Source organism: Heterodontus francisci, chromosome 8, assembly GCF_036365525.1.
Source record: "Heterodontus francisci isolate sHetFra1 chromosome 8, sHetFra1.hap1, whole genome shotgun sequence".
In the NCBI taxonomy this organism is placed as follows: domain Eukaryota; kingdom Metazoa; phylum Chordata; class Chondrichthyes; order Heterodontiformes; family Heterodontidae; genus Heterodontus; species Heterodontus francisci.
The window spans coordinates 84,161,591-84,186,440 of record NC_090378.1 but is presented as its reverse complement, the minus strand read 5'-3'; the positions used below and the strand labels follow the sequence as shown (position 1 = coordinate 84,186,440).

The window sequence follows — 24,850 nt, the reverse complement described above, 5'->3', positions numbered from 1 at the left end:
GTCCAGAGTTAGCGGCTTGTCCAGTCTCTCCCTCCTGCTGTCATCTAGGACCTCTGTGATAGATGACAGGAAGGACTGGGAGGCTCTGCTGTCTGTGGGCTTCGCGTCATACAGCCCAGCATAAAAGGATTTGCTGATCCTTAGTATGTCGGACTGCGAAGACGTTACCGAGCCATCTTCTTCCTTCAGGCTGCTGATAACAGAGCTCTCTCTGTGTACCTTTTGGAAGAAGTAACGCGAGCACGTCTCATCCTGCTCGATGGAGCGGACTCTGGACCGGAAGATGATCTTGGAGGCCTCCTTGGCAAAGAGCGAGGCCTGCTGGCTCTTCACCTCTTGGAGGTCCTCCTTGACCTCGACCCCCATTGACTGCAACCGGAGTAGATTTTGCATAATTTTCTGGAGTCGGGACAGTTCCCTCTGTCTCTCTCTCGCCTTCTGAACACCTTTGTGGATGAAGAACCTCTTGATGTTCTCCTTAATCGCTTCCCACCAGTGAACTGGAGACTCAAAGAGGGGTTTCACAGTCCTCCAACCATTGTAATCCCTTTTGAGTTCCTCAACGTTCTCTGGGGTCAGCAGTGTCGCATTGAGCTTCCACGTCCCTCTGCCAACCCGCTGGTCGTCCTGTAAGTGACAGTCGGCCAGTAAGAGGCAGTGGTCGGAGAAGAACACCGGCTTGACGTCGGTGGATCCGACCGTGACAGCACGGGACACAAACAGGAAGTCAATCCTGGAACGGGCAGACCCGTCCGATCTTGACCATGTGTATCTGCGCTGCGCTCCGTCTGCAGGTTTGCTGAAGACGTCGTGCACTTTGGCATCCTTAACTGTTTCTATTAGGAATCTGGACGTAGCGTCCAGTTTGCTGTTGTCACTGCCAGATCGTCCAGCCGCATCGATGATGCAGTTGAAGTCACCGTCTAGGATGACCGGCCTGGACGTCGCCAGCAGCAGTGGAAGCTGCTGGAAGACAGTCAGCCGCTCGCTGCGTTGTACCGAGGCGTACACGTTGATCAACCGGAGCGGAGCGTTGTTGTACATCACGTCTGCTATGAGGAGGCGGCCGCCCACCACCTCCTTAACTTCGGAGATGGTGAAGTTACCTCCCCGCAGCAGAATACCCAGGCCGGAGGAGCGGCAGTCATTACCCCCCGACCAGATCGATGGCCCGTGGGACCACCATCGCGACCACTGCCTGTAGGTGCTGAGGTGTGGTATTCCACACTCCTGCAGAAACAGTAGGTCAGCTTTGACCTTGGCGAGGTAATCCAAGGTTGAAACACATCGCGTACTAGATTTAATGCTACGCACATTAATGGAAGCAATTCTTACACCCATTTTTAACTAAAAATTAGTTGTTGCTTCCCATACCATTTGTCCTCGCTAGTCCCAGTCCTTCGGGATGTTCCTGCATACCCATCGTGTGCGCAAGCAGTTTCACGTTGGTTGGGCTCAGAAACCCCTCCTGATTTTTCATGCAGGGGTTGTGCCGCTCGGGTGACATCGGGGGGGTCTTGTAGGCAGAGAGCATTGGGTTGTCCTCAGCTGCTTCCATCTGTTCCTCCTCGAAAACATCACAGCTCCCGGTCTCCCAGAGCTCAGGTGCGCCAGACGTGTCTTTGCTCCCGCTGTCCCGGAGCTGAGATGCGTTGGCCACGTCGTTACGTGTGGGGCATTGGGGTTGGGGCACGCCGGGCCCATCACAGCTTCCAGTGCCCGGGGGCTGGGATGCCTTATCATCCATCTCGGAGTTCTGCCGCCTCTTTTGAAGGGGCTGTCGTTCCAGCATTTCCCCGTCCAGTGAAGAGGAATTGTTGCAGTCTGATTCAGAAGAGAGCCTCCTCTTGCCACTGGTTTGGGTGGTGGCTTTGGGATGTTTTTTCTTTGTGGTTTTCCTCTGGACCACTTGCCACTGACCTGTTTGTCCATCTGCTGCCTCCTCCTCCATTGATTCTGTCTGTGGAGGAGGGGTTTCCGGGCGCTGGGTAGGTGCTGGGTCGTTGGTTTCAGCTGCCTCCCCTTCCTTCTCAGGTTGAAGTTCCTCGCTGCGGAGAAGGTTGCTGATCTCCTTTCGAACAGCGGACGCCTTCGTCGAACCTTCTCCCGGCCTTTCCTTGGACCTTGCCGCCTGAGCATAGCTGAGGCAACGTTTGGGGCAGGTCTTGTAGAGATGGCCTGCCGCACCGCACAAGTTGCAATACTTAGTCTGCTTACAGTCCTTGGTCTGATGGCCTTCCTCCTTGCAGTTCTTGCAAACAACCGTGCTGCAGTTGGCTGCCATGTGACCAGATTTGCCACAGGTGCGGCAAACTCTGGGCTGCCCAGCGTAGACCAAGAAGCCTCGACTTCCCCCGATAGCGAAGCTGGAGGGAGGGTGGATGATGGCTCCACTGGGATCTACCTTCAAGGTCACCTTGACCTGCCGCTTGCTGGTCCAGATCCCAAAGGGGTCCTTGACATCAGTGCTGCTGCCGGCCACCTCGACGTACCTGGCGAGAAAGGTGAGTACATCCACCACCGGAACATGGGGGTTGTAGAGGTGAATCGTCACCACCCGGTCCCGTTGTGACGGAAGCGTGAAGAGCGGCTCCGCTGTGAGGATCGACAGTGGCGCCCGGTCCCCTTTCTCCTTGAACGCCTTCAGGAACTTGATGCATCCCACCACGTTCTGGAACGTCACGTCGAAGTATCCACTGCTGGGGAAATCCTGCAGGCAGAAGACGTCCGTCGCTTGAAATCCGCAGCAATCGAAGAGAATTTTCTTGATGAAGAAGGTGCGATCGACCGGTGCATCTCCTTCCTTGTCCTTCACGACCACCCGAACGGTGTTGCGCACTCCCTGGCCCGAAGCTCGAAAATTGGTTATAGCCGTTTTACTCAAAGCTTCCCCAGGATCAAAAGGCAATGATCATGGTCTCTTCTCAATCAAATAAGCACTGATAAGAACAGATACTACACTTGTTTTGGGCTGCTGTCTGAATCTGGGTTGGAGTGACCCTGGTTCTCATCCAACACGACTCATCCTAAATTCAGAGAGCAGCACAGTAAGCTGCTCCTGGGTGAGCGCTCTCACGGGGCGCCCCCTGCAGGTGAACCAGCGCCAGCGTTCGTTGCCCCGCCCTTTTTTAAAAAAAGTTTTCTGATCCGGTGATTGGCTGAGCGATTGTCATGGTAACGATAGGCAACTGGCATGTGACTTGCTGTTGACTGTTGTGGGGACCGCGAAGCGCGGAGTGGCTTGAGGTGACGGCAAGGAGCCGCGGAGGAAGGCGGGCTGGGTGCCAAGGACAGGCCGCTGGGCAGCGCACGTGGACTACTTTTCTCTGGTTTGGAAGAAGTGCCGGGGCACTGCTGTCTCGGTGGGACTGCGGTTGTCGCTTCAGAGGATTTGAAATTCGAACCGTCGCGGGCGTGCGCTGTTTCACCCCCACCCCCCGGCGCGCGCGTCATTTACTTGACCCCACCAACCCGGTGCACGCGCACCATCTCCGCCCCCTCCCATCCTTAAAATGGCCGAGGAACAAGAGTTGATCAGCGCCTCGGAGTTCAGCAAAGGTGAGTTGGAGACGTGGACTCGAGTGAGTACCAACCCGTGTCTCTGTGCATGCTGCTGCTATGGGGAAGATTGGATCTGTGGGATGTGCTTTGCTGCTGACATTGATTTAATTTTTTTAAATCTTCCGCAAATTTCTTTTTTGAATTTAGATCGTTTGTATTTCGCAACTCTGAGAAACAAGCCGAAAAGTACCGTCAATACACATTACTTCTGCACTGACGAGGAGCTGGTGTACGAAAAGTAAGTTTCTGGTGATAACGGCTGGAGTTCAGAAAGTTTCTGCAAGGTTGTGAAGGAGCTCTTCAGCTGCACTGTGCACAACATGGGAGCGCAGGCTTGTTAATGGGCTTATAGGGGTACAAGGGCAATAAATCAGCATATTAATAGCATCCTGAGATATGTTGCGTTTGATTCTCCAAGAACGATAGTGTGTGTGTGTGATTTTATTTATACTGGCCGGGGTATTGTGACAGATTCTCGGCTTCTCCAATCGAAACACTACATTTGATGAGAAACAATATTGAATCTCTACCTCTCATTCACCTATAGGTCAATTAATTGCGTACCTTTTCAGTTTCTATGCAGATTTTGGTCCATTAAACCTGGCCCAACTGTATCGATATTGCTGCAAACTTAACAAGAAATTGAAAGTAAGTACTATGGAGAAATCAGTCTATTCTATGGAATTAAGGTGAAGTCTTTGTTAATATTTAATCTATGACAAAGGTATGGGGAAAAACTGTTGAGAAACCATAATGCTGCAAGTACTCGAGCAGTAATTTTGTCTGTTGTATGAGAACCTTTGGTGATCATCTCAGCAATTTATAAAAATGCTAGTTTTTAAACATTGCTTAATTTAAGAGAAACTTCTCAATTTCTGAGTGGAAGAAGTGGACAGAGTAAAATAATTTGGGGTGTAGGAATGAGGTGATGGCATAAATGTTGAAGGTATGAAGTGTTTTTTTTTGGGAAAGAATTCTGAAGGAGAGGGGCATATTTGAAAGATCAGGTGCCTGTTGTGGAGTGGAGGCTGGACATTCATCTGCAGTTGGAGGAATGGTGGTTGTGGCTGTAATGTATATTTAAAGGATATTATCCAAATGATGAGGGATTTGAAGTCTTCTGACCTGGTGATTTTGTGAGCCAGTGTGATGGGGTGCAGATGGCATGTAAGTAGGAGATTCGATTTAGGCTTACATTTAGCTGAAATTTGAGAAGTGGGATGACAATAGTGTTAAAGGCAGTGAAGAGGTTGAAGATGAGTTGGTACAGTGAATTGTAGTTTAAGTCTCATGGGACTTCAACTCAGATGGCCTTGTGGCTCGCAGTTTCAAAGACTGGGTACTGGTGAATGAGTTTGAGATTTCAGTCAGATTTTGGCTGAAAGGGCAATAGCATCTAATCAGGTTGCTGAACTTCATCATTACCAATTGCAGTAATAATGCTCAGTAACATAATTGACTAAATTTATAAGAACATTTTTCTGTCATTTGGCTGGCATGCTGTTTCCTCACCCACCCTACTATATGCCCATAAATAATTTTATAAAAGTGTAATCTCAAACTTTGTCCATCCCAGACCAAACCATCTTTCTTGATGATGTCCCTATCAAAGGCTCTTGAATTATACCTCCAGCTCTGCTCACTGCAGGTCATCTTTGCTGGACTTTATTTACACTTGTCCTCAGTACTTCTGGGCTCCACACTGAACAATATTTTCAATTGTTGTACTGACTTTCAGAACTAATTGCAATATGTGCCACTGACATACATTGAGACTGTATGATTAACATAGAGACTGAAATGGTGGTAGATGACTGTTTGCAACCTTGTAAACAAAAGGCTCAGGAAATATAGTACACTTATTTTAAAAGGAAAGTAACTTGGCTAATTTAACCCCATATATCAGAATTCTATTATAGCCTAAAGGAAAACAATAGAAAAGTGATAGCTGTCACCTAAAACATACATTTGTAAATTTGACTCCCAAAGTATGCTGAAAATTACGTAGATAATGGTGACAGTTGTTTTGAGACTTGAGAGATGCAGACACAGAATATAAAAATGAGAATGATAAGGAAGCAAAGAGATAGTAGCAAGAAGGGAAACCTTTTTTGGGGGGGGGGGAGTGTGCGGGGAATGTCCTGAGAAATGCCCAGGAAACAAAATGTAATAACTAGTATGAGCTTGTATCTTTACAGATTCTTTCTGCTGTGTGAAAACCAGTATTCTCCTATCGCTGACCCAGATCTGAGTATCTCTCATTTATTGTCAATGTAATTATTTGGGTCATCTATTGACCTCCTTTAGCAACATTGTCACTGGATCATTTTAACTTTTATGAGCTGTGTATTATATAAAAAAAAAAAATTCTGTTGTCTTTTAAATTGATTTTGTGCCAAGGAAACAAGACATTTCTGTGAAATGGCACAAATAAATGTCAGTGACTTGAGCAGAGGAGCTATGAAAGCATCAAGTGTGTGTTGTTCAGATATACTGCTATATTTAGTTTGGTTTTATGTTCAGATTTTTGTATCTCATTATCTCAAGTTGTCACTTACAGTTTAGCAGAGACCCCCAAATAGTGAGAGGGAGGTAGAAGAACAAATATGTAGGCAAATTTCTGAGTGCAAAAACTATAGGGCAATAATAGTTGGGGATTCCAACTATCCCAATATCAACTGGGATACAAACATTATGAAGGGCACAGAGAGGACAAAATTCTTGAACTGTTCAAGAGAACATTTTTAGCCAGCACATAACAAGCCCAATGAGAGGGGGTGCAATTCTAGATTTAAGCTTCGTTAATGAAGCTGGGCAAGTGGAGGAAGTAACAGTGGGTGACTATTTTAGAGAATAGTGACCATAATACAGTAAGTTTTAGCATAATCATGGAAAAGGACAAATTGGGGGAAGGCAAATTTTAAGAAACTGAGAGGTGACCTGGTGAAAGTGGACTGGATACAGCTACTTGAAGGAAAATCCGTGGCTAACCAGTGGGAGGCATTCAAAAGCGAGATACTACAGGTACAGCGTAGGCATGTCCCCACTAAGATAAAGGGTGGTACTGCCAAATATAGAGCCACCTGGTTATCTAGAAGCTTACAGGGTAAGTTAAAGCAGAAAAAGAAAGCTTATGACCATCACAAAAATCTTAAATCTTTAGAAAGCCTAGAGGAGTATAGAAAGTGCAGGGGTGGAAATTAGAAAAGCAAAGCGAGGACGTGAAAAATTATTGGCAGGTAAAATCAAGGAAAACCCAAAGATGTTTTATCAGTGCATTAAGAGCAAGAGGATAACTAAGGAAAGGGTAGGGCCTATCAGAGATGTACAAGGGAACTTATGCGTGGATGCAGAAGATATGGGCAGGGTTCTTAATGAGTTTTTTGTCTCTGTCTTCGCAAAGGAGAGGGTTGGTGTAGATTTTGAAGTTAAAGAGGAGGAGTGTGAAATGTTAAAAACGATAAGCATAATGAGAGAGGAATTACGAGAGGGTCTGACATCCTTGAAAGTGGATAATTCGCCAGGGCCGGATGGATTGCATCCCAGGTTGTTAAAGCCAGGGAGGAAATAGTGGATGCGCTGAGGATCAACTTCATATCCTCACTAGATACAGGAGAGTTACCGATGATTGGATGTCTGCGAGTGTTGTACCATTGTTTAAAAAGGGTGCAAAGGGTAGGTCAAATAAGTATAGGCCAGTCAGTCTGACCTCTGTAGTGGGTAAATTGTTAGAATCTATTCTGAGGGACAGGATAAACTGCCACTTAGAAAGACACGGATTAATTAGAGATAGTCAGCATGGATTTGTTAAGGGAAGGTCATATCTATCTTCCTCAAAAAAACTCAATTAAGTTAGTAACAAGAAGGATTGATGAGGGTAGTGCAGTGGATGTGGTCTACATGGACTTTTAGTAAGGCATTTGACAAGATCCCACATGGCAGACTGGTCAGTAATATGAAAGCCCATGGGACACAGAGGAATGTGGCAGATTGGATCCAGAATTGGCTCAGGGACAGGAAGCAAAGGGTAGTAGTTGCCGGATGTTTTTGAGAATGGAAAGCTGTTTCCAGTGGCATTCCACAGGGCTCAGTGTTGAGTCCCTTGCTGTTTGTGATATATATTAATGATTTGGTCTTAAATGTGGGAGGCATGATTGGGAAATTTGCTAATGACACAAAAATTGGCCATGAAGGGGATAGCCGTATACTCCAGAAAGGTATCAATGGTTTGGTTGAGTGGGCAGAAAAGTAACAAATGGAATTCAATCTAGATAAGTGTGAGGTAATGCATTTGGGGAGGGTAAATAAAGCGGGGGAATACACAATAAACGGGAGGATATTGTGAGGGGTAGAAGAAGTGAGAGACCTTGGAGTATATGTCCTCCGGTCCTTGAAGGTGGCAGGACAGGTAGATAGATTGGTGAAGCAGGCATATGGAATGCTTTCCTTTATTGGCCGAGGTATAGAATTCAAAAGCAGGGCTGTAATGCTGGGACTGCATATAATGCTGGTTAGGCCACAGTTGGAGTATTGCGTACAGTTCTGGTCACCACATTACAGCAAGGACATAATTGCTCGGAAGAGAGTACAGAGGAGATGTACAAGATTGTTGCCAGGGCTTGAAAGTTGTAGCTATGTGGAAAGATTGGATAGGCTGGGGTTGTGTTCCTTAGAACAGAGGAGGCTGAGGGGTGACTTAATTGAGGTGTACAAAATTATGGGCCTAGATAGAGGAGACAGGAAGGACCTGTATCCCCTAGGGGAGAGGTCAGTTTCCAGGAGGCACAGATTTAAGCTGATTGGTAGAAGGATTGGAGGAGACATGAGGAAATACGTTTTCACCCAGAGGTGGGTGTCTGGAATTCACTGCCGGGAATGGTTCAGTTCTTTTAAAAGGTACCTGGAGATGCACCTGAGGTGCTGTAACCTGCAACGCTATGGACCAGGTGCTGGAAGGTGGAATTAGATTGGGTGGCTAGTTTTTTTCCGCTGGCACAGACACGACGGGCTGAATGGCCTCTTTCTGTGCCAAAATTTTTCTATAGTTCTGTGGAGTGGCTAGTTGTGATATTAAAATGACAAAAGATTTTTTTGATTTGACAGGATTACAAAAGATTCTTGGCTAGTTAGACAAAAGATCAGCATTAATCTTGATACCCAAGTTTGCATTGCCTTTCTGTGTAATACCATTTTAAGCATAATACTTCATGCCACATCGATTTGGGTTAAGGAGCAAGCGCATGCTTTACATAAACATTTTGCTTGATTTCAAAGTAATAAAGAATTTTGCTATAACAAAGATGAGTTGCTACAATGTAAAGGAATGTTGCTGCTTTGATATTTGTGAAGGCTTACAGATGTAATTATACTGCAGTTAACATTTGACTAGCAAGATTAAAAGTATTCCCATCTTTGTAAAATATTTAGTCCATAACTCATGGTTAATGGAAATGGTGCGGCCATATTTAAATTGAAGGATAAACTGCTCCGTCTGTCGGGAGATAGATCCGCTATTAGATGTACACGTGGTTCAAAAGAAGGAAGATGATGTTGGGCAAAGGTGGAAATGATGTGAGCTCTAGAACAGGAAATGCTGGAGAATGTTTAGCCTCTGGTGTGATTGAAATCACGAAGGAATAAAATGAGTATATCAAATTACAGAATTGATACTGTAATTTTAAAAAAAATCACCTAAAGCAAGTGTTTTACCACTTGCACATATCACTGAAATGAAACAGGAAAGATTATTCCTTTTGAGTACTGAATGCCTTTTGGAACTTGCAATGTAATATTTTGTGGGGGAAGTAGGTTGTGTTTGTTTAAATGAAAGTTTCTATGGTGATGCATCTGTAGTGGGATTCTGTTGATCCTGCTTTGGCCAATATGCCAAACTTTCAATTAAGAACTAAAAAAAACCAGTTAATTAAACTGTTTTTAGTTATCACTGTATAGGGGTGCGGCAAGTTTTGGAGCACAGGTCTTCAGTACTATTGCCGGAATGTTGTCAGGGCCCATAGCCTTTGCAGTGTCCAGTGCCTTCAGCCGTTTCTTGGTACCACGCGGGGTGAATTGAATTGACTTGGCTGAAGTCAGCCATCAGCCAATTCAAGCCAACAGCGCACTCCTCCCGCCTCAGTCATAGCATTTATAATACAATAATCAAGTTTAAAAGATGTATCCTGATTTGTGAAGGTGATTTATGTTTTTCTAGATTTTTGCAATTATGTTTTTTATAGTGGCTAATGATGTTAGGCACATTTGTGTTGCTTCAGTTCCCGTTTGAAGGTGTTGTACCATAATTTTTCTCCTTCTTGGTATCCCATATAGCTATGGTTGATTTTTCGCTCTTTGCTTATCAGTAATTGTCTTGCCCCTTGCAAGGGAAAGTCTGGTCAGGCAGCTAATGCTACTTTTAGCCATTTGATTCCAATTTATCACACTTTTTCCTCCTGAATTTGTGACTTGTGTTTCCATTGCATTGGTAGTTATCTTGAGCCTTGACAAAGTAATGGTTTTTTGCTTGACATTTGACAGGGAGCAGCAAAAGCCTCTTTGGTGATGGGAGACATCCTATTTGCCACATGTGTACTTGTTTGTATTAATTTGGTGACTTGGATTGGCAAACCAGGTGGATTGCATTTTTTAATACTTTGACATCTAGAAGGAACCAAGTATGAACTGTCAAACTGTAATAGCACCATGGGTGATTTGTTTCCGCATTTGGGAACCAGACTTCACCCTAATCTATATATAATGTTTCTACTGCCAGGTCTTCAGTGGTAGGACACTCTGATTTTGAAAGCTCACCTTGGAGGTGCACTCTAGCAATTTTTTTTTTTTAAAAATAGCAACTACCATCTATTCAGATGATGAACATCATCTGATCATTCATTTCAAAGTGCCAGTTTTGTACAATGGACCCACAACCACACAAACAGGATTGAGGCTGCTGCAAGCGAACTTTATGAATGACTGGTAGTATGCAGCGATCTCATCACATTGTGCCGGATCTGAAATCAGATTTCTGAAGGTGTACTAACCACCCACAACATCTGATTCTGTCGCATGGAAAGTATTTTTTTCATTCTTTCTTTCGTGGAATCTGAGCATCACTGGCTAGTACAGCATTTATTGCCCATCCCCAATTGCCTTTTGAGAAGGTGGTGGTGAGCTGCCTTCTTGAACCACTGCTGTCCATGTGGGGTAGGTACACCTGCAGTGCTGTTAGGAAGGGAATTCCAGTTTTTGACCCAGTGACTGTGAGGAATGGTGATATAGTTCCAAGTCAGGATGGTGTGTGGTTAGGAGGGGAACTTGCAAGTAGTGGTGTTTCCTTGCAACTGCTGTCCTTGTCCTTCCAGGTGGTAGAGGCTGTGGGTTTGGAAGGTGCTGTCTAAGGAGCCTTGGTGCGTTGCTGCAGTGTATCTTGTAGTTGGTGTACACTGCTGCCACTGTGCAGTGGTGGAGGGAGTGAATGTTTTGTTTGTTTGTAGATGGGGTGTCAATCAAGTGGGCTACTTTTGTCCTGGATGGTGTCGAGCTTCTTGAGTGTTGTTGGAGCAACGCTATCCAGGCAAGTGGAGAGTATTCCATCACACTCGTGACTCATGCCTTGTACACAGTGGACAGGCACTGGGGAGACAGGAAGTGTTACTCGCCACAGGATTTCTAGCCTCTGACCTGCTCTTGTAACCATGGTATTTATGTGGCCACTCCACTTCAGTTTCTGGTCAATTGTAAGCCCCAGAATGTTAGTGCGAGATTCAGCGCTGGTAATGCCATTTGAATGTCAAGGGAAGATGGTTAGATTCTCTCTTGTTGGAGATGGTCATTGCCCAGCACTTGTGTGGCGCAAATGTTAACTTGCCAGTTATCAGCCTAAGCCTGGATATTGTTCAGGTCTTGCTGCATTTCTGCATGGATTGCTTCAGTATCTGAGGAGTCGTGAATGGTGCTGAACATTATGCAGTCGTCGGTGGCGAACCTCCCCATTTTCGACCTTCTGATTGAAGGAAGGTCGTTGATGAAGCAGCTAAAGATGGTTGGGCCTGGGACACTACATGAAGAATTCCTGCAGTGATGTCCTGGAGCTGAGATGATTGACCTCCAACAACCACAACCATCTTCCTTTTGCGCTAGGTATGATTCCAACCTGTGGAGAGTTTTCCCCCGATTCCCATTGACTCCAGTTTTGCTAGTGCTCCTTGTTGCCATACTCTGTCAAATGCTGCCTTGATGGCAAGCGCAGTCACCCTCACCTCACCTCACCTCTTGAGTTCAGCTCTTTTGTCCATGTTTGAACCAAGGCTGTAATGAGGTCGGAAGCTGAGTGGCCCTGGCGGAACCCAAACTGAGCATCACTGACCAGGTTATTGCTAAGCAAGTGCTGCTTAATAGCAGCTATGTCGACGACACCGTCCATCACTTTCCTGATGAATGAGAGTAGACTGATGGGGCGGTATTTGGCCGGGTTCGATTTGTGCTGCTTTTTGTGTACAGGACATACCTGGGCAATTTTCCACATTGCCAGGTAGATGCCAGTGTTGCAGCTGTACTGGAACAGCTTGGCTAGGGGTGCGGCAAGTTTTGGAGCACAGGTCTTCAGTACTATTGCCGGAATGTTGTCAGGGCCCATAGCCTTTGCAGTGTCCAGTGCCTTCAGCCGTTTCTTGGTACCACGCGGGGTGAATTGAATTGGCTGATGGCTGACATCTGTGATGCTGGGGACTTCGGGAGGAGGCTGAGATGGATCATCCAACCAGCACTTCTAGCTGAAGATTGTTGCAAATGCTTCAGCCTTATCTTTTGCACTGATGTGCTGGGCTCCCCCATCATTGAGGATGGGGAAATTTGTGAAGCCACCTCCTCCAGTTAGTTGCTTTAATTGTCCACCACCATTCACAACTGGATGTGACAGGACTGCAGAGTTTAGATCAGATCCGTTAGTTGTGGGATCGCTTAGCTTTGTCTATCGCAAGCTGCTTTCACTGTTTGATGTGCAAGTAGTCTTGGGTTGCAGCTTCACCAGGTTGACTCTTCATTTTGAGGTATGGCTAGTGCTGCTCCTGGCATGTCCTCCTGCACTCTTCATTGAACCAGGGTTGATCCCTGGGCTTGGCAGTAATGGTAGAGTGGGGGATGTGCTGGGCCATGAGATTACAGATTGTGATTGAATACAGTTCTGTTGGTGGCCCACAGCACCTCATGGATGCCCGGTCTTGAGTTGCTAAATCTGTTTGAGCTCTATCCCATTTAGCACGGTGGTAGTGCTACACAAAATTATGGACGGTATCCTCAATGCGAAGATGGGACTTTGCACAAGGACTGTGCGGTGGTCACTTCCACCAATACTGTCATGGACAGCTGCATCTGTAACCACCTGCCGCAGACCCAGTCTAGTAGCTATGTCCTTTTAGGTCTCGGACAGTAATGGTGCTACCGAGCCACTCTTGGTGATGGACATTGAAGTCCTCCACCCAGAGTACATTCTGCGCACTTGCCACCCTTGGTGCTTCCTCCAAGTGGTGTTCAACTTGGAGGCGTACTGATTCTTCAGCTGTAGGGTTGGTAGATGGTAATCGACAGGAGGTTTCCTTGCCTCTCTCTTACCTGATGCCATGAGACTTAATGGTGTCCAGATTTGATGTTGAGGACTCCCAGGGCAACTCGCTCCCGACTGTATACCACTGTGCTGCCACCTCTGCTGAGTCTGTTCTGCCAGTGGGACAGGACATGCCCAGGGATGGCGATGGTGGTGTCTGGGACGTTGTCTGTAAAGTATGATTCCGTGAATATGACTGTGTCAGGCTGTTGGTTGACTAGTCCGTGGGACAGCACTCCTACTTAGGCACAAGCCCCCCAGGTGTTAGTAAGGAAGACTTTGCAGGGTCGACAGGACTCTGTTTGCCATTGATGCCGGGTGGTCTGTCCAGTTTCATTCCTTATTGACTTTGTAGCGGTTTGATACAACTGAGTGGCTTGCTGGCCATTTCAGAGGGCAAATAAGAGTCAGCCACATTGCTGTGGGTCTGGTGCCACATGTCGGACAGCAGATTTCCTTCCCTAAAGAACTGTAGTAAACCAGATGGGTTTTTCTGACAATAACAATGTTTTCATGGCCACCATTAGACTAGCTTTTAATTCCAGATTTATTGATTGAATTCCAATTCCAACTTCTGCCATGGTGGCATTCAAACCCATGTCCCCAGAGCAATAGCCTGGGTCTCTGTTACGAGTCCAGTAACAATAGTACTACGCCACTGCCTCCCATTTCATTAGCTGGCATAACTGCAAAACAAATCATAAAACTTCCATAACCTGCTGCTTGATGGTGAAGCAGGTTTTCAAATTGTGAGTTGAAGCTATTCATACCCTTTGTGACTATTCATTTGTGAAGCTATTCATACCCATTCTTGATGGTTCCAGCGTTCCGGGTGACTACATCTGCAGGAAGTGTACCCAGTTGCAGCTCCTCACAGACCGCATGGATCGGTTGGAGCGGCATCTGGATGCACTTAGGAACATGCAGGTGGCGGAAAGCGTCATAGACAGGAGTTTTAGAGACGTGGTTACACCCAAGGTGCAGGCAGATAGATGGGTGACCGCTAGAAGGGGCAGGCAGTCAGTGCAGGAATCCCCTGTGGCTATCCCTCTCTCTAACAAGTATACCATTTTGAATACTGTTGGGGGGGATGGCCTATCAGGGGAAAACAGCAGCAGCCAGAGCAGTGGCACCACGGCTGGCACTGTTGTTCAGCAGGGAGGGGCAAAGCGCAGAAGAGCAATCGTTATAGGGGACTCTATAGCGCTTCTGTGGACGTGAAAGAGACTCCAGGATGGTATGTTGCCTCCCTGGTTCCAGGGTCAAGGATGTCTCTGAACGGACAGGGGGCATTCTGAAGGGGGAGGGTGAACAGCCAGATGTTGTGGTACACATCGGTACCAATGACATAGGCAGGAAGAGTGATGAGGTCCTGCAGAGGGAGTTTAGGGAGTTAGGTGGTAAGTTTAAGAAAAACAGGACCTCTGGGGTTGTAATCTCTGGATTACTCCCTGTGCCAGTGAGGCTAGAAAAAGGAAGATAGTGCAGCTAAACACGTGGCTGAGCAGCTGGTGTAGAAGGGAGGGTTTCAGATATCTGGATCATTGGGCTCTCTTCAGGGACAGATGGGACCTGTACAAGAAGGACGGGGGCACTAATATCCTGGCTGCAAGGTTTGCTAGCGTCACTCGGGAGGGTTTAAACTAGTGTGGCGGGGGGAGGGAACCAGAGCAGTAGGACAGCTAGTGAAATAAATGAGGAGGACATAGTAAATAAGGCCAGTAGGACTAAGAGGAAGAGCAGGCAGGAGGATATTGCTGAGCACAGCGGGACTGGTGGTCTGAAGTGCATTTGTTTCAATGCAAGAAGTATAACAGGTAAGGCAGATGAACTTAGAGCTTGGATTAGTACTTGGAAGTACGTTGTTGCTATTACAGAGACTTGGTGGAGGGAAGGGCAGGATTGGCAGCTAAATGTTCCAGGCTTTAGAAGCTTCAGGCGGGATAGAGGGGGATGTAAAAGGGGTGGGGGAGTTGCATTACTGATTACGGAGAATACCACAGCTGCACTGCGGGAGGACACCTCAGAGGGGTCATGCAGTGAGGCAATATGGGTGGAGCTCGGGAATAGGAAGGGTGCAGTCACGATGTTGGGGGTTTACTACAGGCCTCCCAACAGCTAGCGGGAGATAGAGGAGCAGATATGTAGACAGATTTTGGAAAGATGTAAAGGTAACAGGGTGGTGGTGAGGGGTGATTTTAACTTCCCCAATATTGACTGGGACTCACTTAGTGCTAGGGGCTTGGATGAGGCAGAATTTGTGAGGAGCATCCAGGAGGGCTTCTTGAAACTGTATGTAGATAGTCCAACTGAGGATGGGGCCATTCTGGACCTGGTGTTGGGGAATGAGCCCGGCCAGGTGGTCGAAGTTTCAGTGGGGGAGCATTTCGGGAGCAGTGACCATAATTCCATAAGTTTTAAGGTACTTGTGGATAAGAGTAGTCCTCGGGTGAAGGTGCTAAATTGGGGGAAGGCTAATTTTAACAATATTAGGCAGGAACTGAAGAATTTAGATTGGGGGCGGCTGTTTGAGGGTAAATCAACATCTGACATGTGGGAGTCTTTCAAACGTCAGTTGATTAGAATCCAGGACCAGCATGTTCCTGTGAGGAAGAAAGACAAGTTTGGCAAGTTTCGGGAAGCTTGGATAACACTGGATATTGTGAGCCTAGTCAAAAAGAAAAAGGAAGCATTTGTAAGGGCTGGAAGGCTAGGAACAGATGAAGCACTTGAAGAATATAAAGACAGTAGGAAGGAATTTAAGCAAGGAGTTAGGAGGGCTAAAAGTGGTCATGAAAAGTCATTGGCAAACAGGAAACCAGTCTTTACAAGGCCATGTTCAAAATCTAAAATGAGGAAATAAATAATCATGGGCACAGATTTTCCTGTGGATTTCCATCATTGTAGTTTTGCATCTGCATCGTAGGGACCCTTGAATGCACAATTTGTTCCCCCTTTCTTTCACCAGTGACTTGCACCATTTTATTATGCCTCTCCACATTTACCTGGGATTCTTGCACCAGTCTGACATTACCTTCCAACAATTTTGGGCATGGATAATTATAACTCCTCCCCCAAATTTGCAATTTTCCTGCATCCAAGGCAGTTTTTGCACTACTGTCATTTGTATTTAAAAAGAAAGGTGCTGGTGACCTGCCAACCATGTGATTTATGTGTGCAAGTATTTAATTGTGCTTATGTGGAAACACAAGTACTGCGTTTATCTGAATTTCTTACTATGAAAATGCCATTTAGATACATGGCTAACTAAGATGAATTAAAGGCTTGGATTTTTTTTTTTAAAACAACTTTTTGTTGAAGGGTCAGTGATCCTTTGTGTTCCTCACCGAGGCCAGCCCTTATATAGCCCATTGTTGATGCCAACCTAACTCTGTTTTACGTGAAGACTATGTCGCTATAATGATCTCCAGATTACTACCTGAGCTGCGTGCATATTGGCATAGGGTAAATAAGATTAGAGAGGTGAACGCATGGCTCAAAGATTGGTGTGGGAGAAATGGGTTCCGATTCATGGGGCACTGGTACCAGTACTGGGGAAGGAGAGAGCTGTTCCATTGGGACGGGCTCCATCTGAACCATGCTGGGACCAGTGTCCTGGCGAATGGTATAACTCGGGTTGTAGATATGACTTTAAACTAATTAGTGGGGGGGGGGGTTAGGGTTCAATTGAAGGGAACTTTTTTAAAAAAGCAAAAAGAAACGAGAGAGCAGAGGTGCAGGATAGTGAAGAGGCAAGCGGTAATCCAAGTCTGACGGGAAGGGGCAGAAAATATAAGCAGAAGAAATTTAGAACCAGAATGAATAATAATGGCAAAACGTCAAAGCTCAAGGTTGTTTATCTGAATGCACGAAGCATTTGTAACAAGATAGATGAGTTGTTGGCACAAATAGAAATTAATGAGTATGACTTGATAGCTGTCAGACGTGGTTGCAGGATGACCAAAACTGGGTACTCCATATTCAAGGGTATTCGTTCCGGAAAAATAGGCAAAAAGGAAAAGGAGGTGGGGTAGCTTTGTTAATAACGGAAGGGATTAGTGCAGTGGGGAGTAGTGATATAGGTGCAATAGATTGTGATGTGGAATCAGTTTGTGTGGAAATAGGACTAGCAAGGGGAAGATGTCATGGGCGGGAGTAGTCTATAGGTCCGCGAAGAGTTGCCTCACTGTAGGACAAAGTATAAATCGGGAAATAATGGAGGCGTGCAAGAAGGGTGCTACAGTTATCCTGGGTGCTTTTAATCTGCATATTGACTCGACAAATCAGATTGGCAGAGGTAATGTGGAAGACAAATTGTTACTTCGAGCAATACGTTGCAGAACCTACCAGGGGACAGGCTATTTTAGATCTAGTAATGTGTAATGAAGTAGGATTAGTAAGAGATATCGTAGTTAAGGATCCTCTAGGGGGTAGCGATCACAACATGGTAGAATTTCAAATTCCGTTTGAGGGCGAGCAACTCTGGTCTCAAACCATTGTCCTCAACTTAAACCAGGGCAATTGTAGAGATATGAAGAAAGAGTTGTCTAAAATAGGCTGGGAAAATAGACATGGGGGGAGGTCAGTGGATGAGCAGTGGCAGACATTTAAGCAGATATTTCATAACGCTCAGCAAAAATTTATCCCAGTCAATGAGAAGGATGAACCACCTGTGGTTAACACAGACAGTCGAGGAGAGTATCCGATCAGAAACTAATGCATACAAAGTGGCGAAAACTAGTGGTAGGCCAGAGGATTGGGAATTTTTTTAGGAACCAGACTGAAAAGCTAATAGGGGGAGAAAATTGATTATGCAAGAAATATAAAAACAAACAGTAAGAGCTTCTACGGGTATATAAAAAGAGAGTAGCTAAAGTGAACGTGGGACCCTTGGAGGATGTGACTGAAGAATTGTTAACGGGGAACTGGGAAATGGCAGATAATTTAAACCAATATTTTGTATCGGTCTTCATGGTGGAGGACACTATAAACATCCCACAGATATCAGATAAGCAAGGAGTTAATGGGGGCAAAGATCTTGTAACAGTCTCTATCACGAGGGACAAAGTATTTGACAAACTAATGGGATTGAAGGCAGTCAAGTCACCAAGACCTGATGGCCTACATCCAAGGGTTTAAAGGAAGTGGCTGCAGAGATAGTGGAGGCATTGGTCGAAATATTCCAGAACTCACTAGATTCCGGGAGGGTCCCAGCGGATTGGAAAACCGCTAATGTGACGCCCCTGTTCAAGAGGGGAGGGAGACAAAAAGCAGGAAACTATAGGCCAGTCAGCCTAATATCGGTTGTTAGGAAAATGCTAGAGTCCATTAAAAAGGAAGAAATAGCAGGACATTTAGAAAAGAAAAATCAAACAGAGTCAACATAGTTTTGTGAAGGGGAAATCATGTTTGACAAATTTTGCTAAAGTTCTTTGAGGATATAACCAGCAGAGTTGATAAAGGGGAACCTGTAGATGTAGTGTATTTGGATTTCCAGCAGGCATTTAATAAGGTGTCACATAAAAGATTATTGCACAAGATAGGAGCTCACAGTATTGGGGGTAATGTATTAGCATGGATTGAGGATCGGTTAACTCACAGAAGACAGAGAGTCGGGATTAATGGGTCTTTTTCAGGTTGGAAAGACGTAACTAGTGGAGTGCCACAAGGATCAGTCTTGGGGCATCAATTATTTACTATCTATATTAATGGCTTGGAGGGGGCAGAGTTTAATGTTTCTATATTTGCTGACGATACAAAAATAGGTGGGAGGGCATGTTGTGATGAGGACAGAAGGAAATTGAAAGGGGATATAGATAGGTTGAGTTAGTGGGCAAAAACTTGGCAGATGGAGTTTAATGTAGGAAAGTGTGAGGTCATACCTTTTGGTAGGAAGAATCAAAAGGAAGACTATTATTTAAATGGAGAGAGACTTCAAAAAAGTGCAGCACAGAGGGATCTGGGTGTTCCTGTGCATGAAACACAAGTTAGCATGCAAGTGCAGCGAGTAACTAGGAAGGCAAATGGAATTTTGGCCTTTTATTGCTAGGGGGTTGGAGTTTAAAAATAGGGACGTCTTGTTACAACAGGGTGTTGGCGAGGCCGCACCTGGAGTACTGTGTACAGTTTTGGTCCTCGTATTTAAGAAAGGATATACTGACATTGGAGGCAGTTCAAAAGAGATTCACTAGGCTGATTTCTGGGACGAAGGGGTTGACTTATCAAGAACGGCTAAACCGGTTAGGCCTTTATTCATTAGAGTTTAGAAAAATGAGGGGAGATCTTATTGAAACGTACACGATTCTGAAGGGGCTTAACAGGGTAGATGTTGAGAAGATGCCCCCACTAGTGGGGGAATCTCGAACTAGGGGACATAGTTACAGAATAAGGGGACACTCATTTAAAACTGAGCTGCGAAGGAATTTCTTCTGAGGGTCTGGAATTTTCTACCCCAGAGAGTTGTGGAGGCTAGATCACAAAGTATTTAAAGAGGAGGTAGATAGATTTTTGAAATATCAGGGAGTTGAGGAGCTGGCACGAAAGAGTGGTTGAGGTCTGGGGCAGATCAGCCATGATCTTATTGAATGGCAGGGCAGGTTTGAAGGGTCGAATAATGGCCTACTCCTGCTCCTGTTTCTTATGTTCAAGACTTAAGATAGTGAGGTGAACACATATTTTACCTGTTGTATCTTCTAGTGGACAATTGCTAAGGTTGGAGCTTGTTCTAAAAATCATGCAGCTGTGTATCTGGTTTAAAATGCCAAAGTAGTTACATCAGATGCAGGATCTCTCTGGGAAGGTTAATTTTGATTCTGCAGAAGACAAATGTATACAGTAGAGTAATTGTCTACAGAGCGATGGAAAGTACAATAGCCAAGTTCAAGGCTTTGTAGGAATTTATTGTGAAGATATGTTTTTGTAATACTATATGGGATTTTATTTAACATGAACAATTTTTTCCCCTTAGTCATTTACTTTGTCAAGAAAGAAGATTGTCCACTACACCAGCTTTGATCAACGAAAACGAGCTAATGCAGCATTTTTAATTGGTGCCTATTCAGTAAGTGGTGCTTTTTATTTATACTTCACTTTCAGTATCCCCTGCTTTTTGAAGGAGTTGACTATTTTCTTTATGAAAGCCTTGTCAATGAAAGGTACTCTGCAAGGGTTTCAACACAAAACCAGTACCCAGCCTAAATATTGAAAGCTTCTGTGCACTTTTTTTAACCCATAACTTTTCATGTATCCTTTTGATTCTTCATTAATTGCTTCACTTTACCCCTCCTGTCATTTTCTTTATCTCTAGCTCTTTTTTTCCAACTCTGGTCTATTGTACATTTTACCCCCTCCCCCAGTACAATCCACCATTTGTCGCACCCTTCAGTTGCCATGCTCAAAATTCTGTGATGAAGCCTCCTTGCCTGTCTATCTTGCTCTTTTTTAGGATCTTTTAATATTTTAAAAAAAGATACGGAAGCAGTCCATGTCCATATGCAGCAAGACCTGGACAACGTTCCAGTTTGGGCTTATAAGTGGCAAGTAACCATTCGTGCCACACAGTGCCAGGCAATGACCATCTGCAGCGAGAGAAACTAACCATCTCCCCATAACATTCAATGGCATTACCTCGCTGAATTCCCCCACTATCAACATCCTGGAGGTTACCATTGACCAGAAACTGAACTGGACCTGCCATATAAATACTGTGGCTACAAAAGCAGGTCAGAGGCTGGGAATTCTGTGGCGAGTAACCCACCTCCTGATTTGCTAAAGCCTGTCCACCATCCACAAGGCACAAATCAGGATGAGTGTGGCTCCAACAACACTCAAGAAGCTCAACACCATCCAGGACAAAGCATCCCGCTTAATTGGCACTCCATCCACCTCTTAAACATTCGCTCCCTCCACCACAGACGCACAGTGGCAGCAGTATGTACCACCTACAAGATGCACTGCAGCAGCTCACCACGCCTCCTTTGATAGCACCTTCCAAACCCGTAACCTCTTCCACCTAGAAGGACCAGGGCAGTAGACATGTGGGAACATCACCATCTGCAAGTTCCCCTCCAAGCCCCACACAATCCTGACTTGTAACTATATTGTCGTTCCTTCACTGTCACTGGGTCAAAATCCTGGAACTTCCTTCCTAACAGCACTGTGGGTGTACCTGCACCAGATGGAATGTAGCGGTTCAAGAAGCTGGCTCTCCGCCACCTTCTCAAGTGCAATTAGGAATGGGCAACAAATGCTGGCCCTGCCAGTGATGCCCACATCCCATGAAAGAATTAAAAAAAAACTTCAGGTGTGAAGTTTTATTTTTTGTTCATTTACAGGGTATTGCTGGCAAGCATTTATTGTCCATTCTGAATTGCCCTTGTGAAGGTGGTAGTGAGCTGCCATCTTGACAACTGAGTGGTTTGCCAGACCATTTCGGAGGGGATTTGAGTCAACCGCTTTGCTGTGGTTCTGGAGTCACTTATAGACTAGACCAGGTAAGGATGGTAGATTTCTTTCCCTTTAAGGGCATGAGTGAACCAGATGGGTTTTTACAACAATACGTTAGTTACATGCTATCCATTACAGATACGAGCTTTATATTTCAGATTTATTTAATAAATTAAATTCCCCAACTACTGTCATGGGATTTGAACTCTTACCTTAAGATCATTAGTCCAGACCTATGGATTATGGGGAGACGGTGGTGTAGTGGTAATGTCACTGGGCTAGTAATCCAGAGGCCCAGGCCATTGCCTTGGGGACATGGGTTCAAATCTCACCATGGTAATTGGTGGAATATAAATTAAATAATAACATTCAGTTAATTAATAGAAATGTGGAATTGAAAGCTCGTCTCAGTTTCATGGCACCATTACTATCATCAAATGTTGTAAAAGCCCATCTGGTTCACCAGCGCCCTTTTAAGGAAGGAAATATGCCTTCTTTCTCTGGTCTGGCCTACATGTGACTCCAGACCCGCAGCAATGTGGCTAACTCTTAACTTCCCTCTGGCCTGGCAAGCCATTCTGTTCAAGGTCAGTTAGGGATGGGTAACAAATGCTGGTCTTGCTAGCAATGCCCACATCCCATGAAATAATTAAAAAAAAAAAAAATTGCTAGTCCAGTAACACAACCCCTATGCTACCATACCTCTAGTACCTGATGGTTACTGTTCTTAAGGTGGTGACTTGTACTGCAGTGCAGTTTCATGAGCAGTGCTGCAACAACATTTTTCATTTATCTAGTGTCTTTAATATAATAAAACATCCCAAGGAGCCCAATGCTAAAACAGCAGCATTATCAAACAAAGTTGGACCCTGAGTCAAATAAAGATTGGGTCACTTGACCAAAAGCTTGAGGTTTTGAGGACTACCTTAAATTAGGAGAGAGGTGGAGAAATTTATGGTATTCCATAACTTGGAACACCATGCATTGTTGATCGTCTGCTGTATCTAGTGGCATATGAAATAATCCATTTCTTTCATTGCTGTTCATCCAGATCAAGATATTTGATTAACTGAGTATCATCAGGGCCTTTGTTTGTACCATGTTTGAAAGTACTGCCTCTCACACAATGTGTTTCATTCATTGCTCTTCCTTTCGTACAAAAATGCTATACAGTACTACACAGCGAGGCCATTTTTTTTTTCTGGAATCACTTATTAGCTTGTTAGCAGAGTAATTGAGCATCAATTGGACTTTTGTTCAGAGCTGTTGCAGTAGAATTTTGGATTTCATGTTTTACTATTCAAATTTTTATTGTTTTGCAGCTTTCATTTCCAACTATTTTTTGATAGCAATACTTTCTGCACTTTACAGCTACAATATCTTTTTTATTCGTTTCATGGGATGTGGGTGTCGCTGGCCAGGCCAGTATTTATTGCCCATGCCTAATTGCCCATGGTGGTGGTGAGCTGCCTTCCTGAACCACTGCAGTCCAAGTGGGGTAGGTACACCCACAGTGCTATTAGGAAGGGAGTTCCAGAAATTTGACCCAGTGACAGTGAAGGAACGGCAATATAGTTCCAAGTCAGGATGGTTTGTGGCTTGGAGGGGAACTTTGCAGATGGTGGTGTTCCCATGCATCTGCTGTCCTTGTTCTTCTAGGTGGTAGAGGTCGCGGGTTTGGAAGGTGCTGTTGGAGTAGCCTTGGTGCGTTGCTGAAGTGCATCTTGTAGATGGTACACACTGCTGCCACTGTGCTTCAGTCGTGGAGGGAGTGAATGTCACCCCATCCACAAACAATCAAGTGGGTTACTTTGTCCTGGATGGTGTTGAGCTTCTTGAGTGTTGTTGGAGCTGCACCCATCCAGCCAAGTGGAGTGTATTCCATCACACTCTTGACTTGTGCCTTGTAGATGGTGGACAGGCTTTGGGGAGTCAGGAAGTGAGTTACGTGCTGCAGGATTCCTAGCCTTTGACCTGCTCTTGTAGCCATGGTATTTATATGGCTAATCCAGTTCATTTTCTGGTCAATGTTAACCCCCAGGATATTGATAGTGGGGGATTCAGCGATCGTAATGCCATTCAATGTCAAGGAGAGATGTTTGGATTCTCTCTTGGAGATTGTCATTGCTTGGCACATGTGTGGTGCGAACGCTACTTGCCACTTCTCCGCCCAAGCCTGGATATTGTTCCGGTCTTGCTGCATTTCTACACGGACTGCCTCAGTATTAGAGGAGTCGCGAATGGTGCTGAACATTGTGCAATCATCAGTGACCACCCCCACCTCTGACCTTCTGATTGAAGGAAGGTCATTAATGAAGCAGCTGAAGATGGTTGGGCCTGGGACACTACCCTGAGGAACTCCTGCAGTGATGTCCTGGAGTTGAGATGATTGACCTTCAACAATCACAACCATCTTCCTTTGCACTAGGTACGATTCCAACCAGCGGAGAGTTTTCCCCCGATTCCCTTTGACTCCAGTGTTGCTAGGGTTCCTTGATGCCATACTCTGTCAAATGCTGCCTTGGTGTCAAGGGCAGTCACTTTCACCTCAGCTCCTTGAGTTCAGCTCTTTTGTCCATGTTTAGATTAAGTTCAATTGCGCTTAAACCTTTTAATTGTGTAGTATTGTCTTTTCTATAATATAATCTGTCTGAAATAAGCCTTCTGGCTGTATCATACTTTTGTGGCAACATTTTCCATTCTATCTTCTAGTGTATGGTCTATATAAGCTTACAAGGCTGTAATGAGGTCAGGAGCTGAGTGGCCCTGGTGGAACCCAAACTGAGCGTCACTGAACAGGTTATTGCTGAGCAAGTGCCCCTTGATAGCACTGTCAATGACGCCTTCCATCACTTTACTGATCGAGAGTAGACTGATGGGACCGTAATTGGCCGGGTTGGATTTGTCCTGCTTTTTGCGTACAGGACATAACTGGGCAATTTTCCACATTGCCAGGTAGATGCCACTGTTGTAACTGTACTGGAATAGCTTGGCTAAGGGCGCAGCAAGTTCTGGAGCACAGGTCTTCAGTCTTGTTGTTGGAATGTTGTCAGGCCCCTTAGCCTTTGCAGCATCCAGTGCCTTCAGTTGTTTTTTGACATCATGTGGAGTGAATGGAATTGGCTGTGTCTGACATCTATGAAGCTGGGGACTTCGGGAGGAGGCCGAGATGGATCATCAACTCGGCACTTCTGGCTGAAGATTGTTGCAAATCCTTCAGCCTTATCTTTTGCACTGATGTGC

The 24,850-nt window shown here is 45.2% G+C and overlaps 1 protein-coding gene across 1 annotated transcript; it reads left to right on the top strand.

The window, feature by feature from the left end:
• The first annotated feature begins 3,224 nt into the window (after positions 1–3,224).
• Positions 3,225–21,567, top strand: LOC137373224 (dual specificity protein phosphatase CDC14AB-like). Its single transcript, XM_068038077.1, has 5 exons — positions 3,225–3,558; positions 3,709–3,799; positions 4,134–4,209; positions 20,130–20,222; positions 21,496–21,567. The coding sequence occupies exons 1-5, from the start codon at positions 3,513–3,515 to the stop codon at positions 21,565–21,567; spliced, it is 378 nt and encodes a 125-aa protein (XP_067894178.1). The 5' UTR covers positions 3,225–3,512.
• The last annotated feature ends 3,283 nt before the right edge of the window (positions 21,568–24,850 follow it).